General features: G+C 48.4%; 1 protein-coding gene across 2 annotated transcripts in view; it reads right to left on the minus strand.

Moving 5' to 3' along the window:
- The window catches only part of LOC119308215 (putative HVA22-like protein g), a 9,957-nt gene extending 7,917 nt beyond the window's left edge, over positions 1-2,040 (minus strand). The window contains exons 1-2 of one of the 2 annotated variants that reach the window (XM_037584336.1): positions 1,721-2,040; positions 1,506-1,604 (exon numbers count right to left, since the gene is read on the minus strand). In XM_037584336.1, coding sequence (XP_037440233.1) covers positions 1,506-1,604; positions 1,721-1,752 — 131 coding nt within the window. In that variant the 5' untranslated portion in view covers positions 1,753-2,040. The remainder of the gene's footprint in view (positions 1-1,505; positions 1,605-1,720) is intronic. The other variant, XM_037584337.1, reaches the window with a different exon arrangement.
- Between the last annotated feature and the right edge of the window lie 516 nt (positions 2,041-2,556).

Raw genomic sequence — 2,556 nt, forward strand, 5'->3', positions numbered from 1 at the left:
CTTCGCTTCTCCGCTAGCTCCGACACTGCTCAAAAAGCTTCAGTTATTCTTTCAAAAGTTCCTAGGTGAGGAGGCAATATTTTCTTGATATACACTAAATTAATGCCTACTGGGTCTGTCAAGAATTGAATAGGCTCGCTAAAATCCATTTCATAATTGTGCATAAGGGATAGAGCATCCTCATTTTTTTAGCATGCTCATTAATAGCAAGTGGTACAGAATAAGTACAATAAAAATGTTTATGCATCTAGAGTCCTTGGCCAGAATTCAAGTGACCAACTTACAAACAAAACTACAATTTTGGGTAATTTAAGTGAAACGATCGGAACAGGCCTTCACCCTGCTTTATATATAAAGTAAACCATCACGTCCATACATCATGTCTGAGTGCAAATCCTATCCCCCGCAAATCATATATAAAGTAAAGCCGGCCGTCCTCCCCCGCAAATCCTATCCGCACTCACTCCTCCCCCTCTCCTTTTTTCTTTTTTTTCCGGAAACTCCTCCCCCTCTCCCAACACCGCCGCACGCCACACCTCCATCCTTCTCCGCGATGGGCAAGAAGATGAGTAAGGAGGAGAAGGGGTGCAACTGGGCATGATGGCTACTCGGCAGATACCGCTCCGACCAGCATGGCATTTGGACGGTGGATAAAATAATTGGGAAAATTTGAACAGTTAAAATGGTAAAGTGAGATCATCTGGAATAGTAGTTACGAATTGTTAAAGTCACACATGAAGGCTGTTACCAGGTCGCAGCAATAATAATGTATTTTTTCCTGCCTGCCAACAGTTATTTATTTGCGAAGATAGATGGATTTAGATGGTCCATAAACAAGTTCCCTTGTAAGCATAGGTGCAAACTAAGCCCTGTTTGATTTCAGGCCTTAGTAACAAGTATATACAAAGAACAAAATCATAAAATAAAAAATCTCTGAGCCCTCTTGGCTGGAGCACCGATTTCTGATCAAACACCCTGCATACAATTACTAACCATATGCAGCTAGGCGCCTTTTTTTTTCTCGGGGTGTATGATACCCATCTGAAACTGTAGCAGAACTTACAAGCATTTTGTTGAGACAAAAGAAATAAGCATAAAACTGTGAATCGTAATACTACAGCTTAAGAGGGTTAAAAGTCTATTGCAAGCACAAGGCAGGATGGTGGTGCCACATCCACCTAACACCCAACATATAACACGTGGAAACAAAAGAACGCATGTAACCCAATAGAAGGCAAAAGTGAGTCAGTTATTGAAGATGGCACTATCATTATCTTTCGTCTAGATACACAAATAAAGAACTACTAATATCATGCTTAGCGAGTAAACAAGTTACGGCGGGGGACTAAAGGTGGCATGATGGTAGCGCAGGATAGTATGATGTCCAAGTAGTGCATCCGACTCCGCATCGAAAGGAAAGGGAAGCAATTCGCATCAATTGGGGCCGTGCAGGCACCGGGTAAGTTAACTCGAAGGGAATGGAGGAGGAGGAAGGAACGGCTCACCAGTACTGGCACCAGAAGCGGAGCATGTGCGCGTCGTTGGGGCGCGCCTCCACCGTCTTGAAGCACTCGAACGCCGGCATCGCGTACCCGAACAGCAGCCTGCGTCAGCGTCGGAGAAGAATCAGGAGACAGAAGAAAGAGAAACCGCCGCGAGCCCGTTCGCCCAACCCAGTGCAGCGTCGAATGGCCGCTCTACGCAAGGAACGGGGACTCACAGCAGTGTCTTGGACAGGACGCCCCCCAACATCTCGCCGGCCGCCGACCAGCCGGATCAGAAATGCAGGCGCGGAGTCGGAGTCGTGCGCGCGTGGACGATCCGCGGCGTGGCGGTCCCCTCCAGCACCGTGCGGGATGCAAATTGCGGTTCTCTCGGCGCTGGCGCTCCTTGGGGACACGAGCGGGGGGGGTTGGGGAGGACAATATCAATCAGCGAAGGCGGGCGAAAGGGGGACGAGGAAGAGAAGGTGTTGCGGGAGAAGAGAAGAGAAGACGACTCGCGACTGCAGGAAGTGGGAAGTTGCCGAGTTGAACAGACGTTGTTGACTGCGGAGGGGGTGGAGCCGCTCGGCCCGGTATCTCTCGTCACGTTTGCCACTTTGCGGTGGATGACCCGGTGGGGCCACGTAGAGGCTGCGGAGGCGGTCAAGTTTCCCACTTTACGGTGGATGATGATCCGGTGGGGCCACCTGGAGGCTGCGGAAGTGGTCGCGTGTGGGTAACACGATGAGTATTCGGTGCCAAATTTCTTTCGTTTCTGCCTTGGACCTTGGTTTCCGTGCCTCACATGCTTCCATGGACGGGATATATACACTTTTCAAAACTTTATCGTCAACTTTTTTTGTGCTTCTGGGAAGGTTAGGCCAACTCCGACGCAAACGGATGCACATTTGGTTTGACTTTTGTCTGTTTGAGTCGGCGGTTGGAGAGGCGTCCGTCTTCGTCCACGTATTTTGTGTGCAGTGCGTTCAATCGGTCAATCCATTTGGTTATCTTTTTGCCAAATTTTTGAATATGTACACTATGCATATTGATCAAACAAACAAATTAGAAT

Source organism: Triticum dicoccoides, chromosome 5B (genome assembly GCF_002162155.2).
Source record: "Triticum dicoccoides isolate Atlit2015 ecotype Zavitan chromosome 5B, WEW_v2.0, whole genome shotgun sequence".
Lineage (NCBI taxonomy): Eukaryota > Viridiplantae > Streptophyta > Magnoliopsida > Poales > Poaceae > Triticum > Triticum dicoccoides.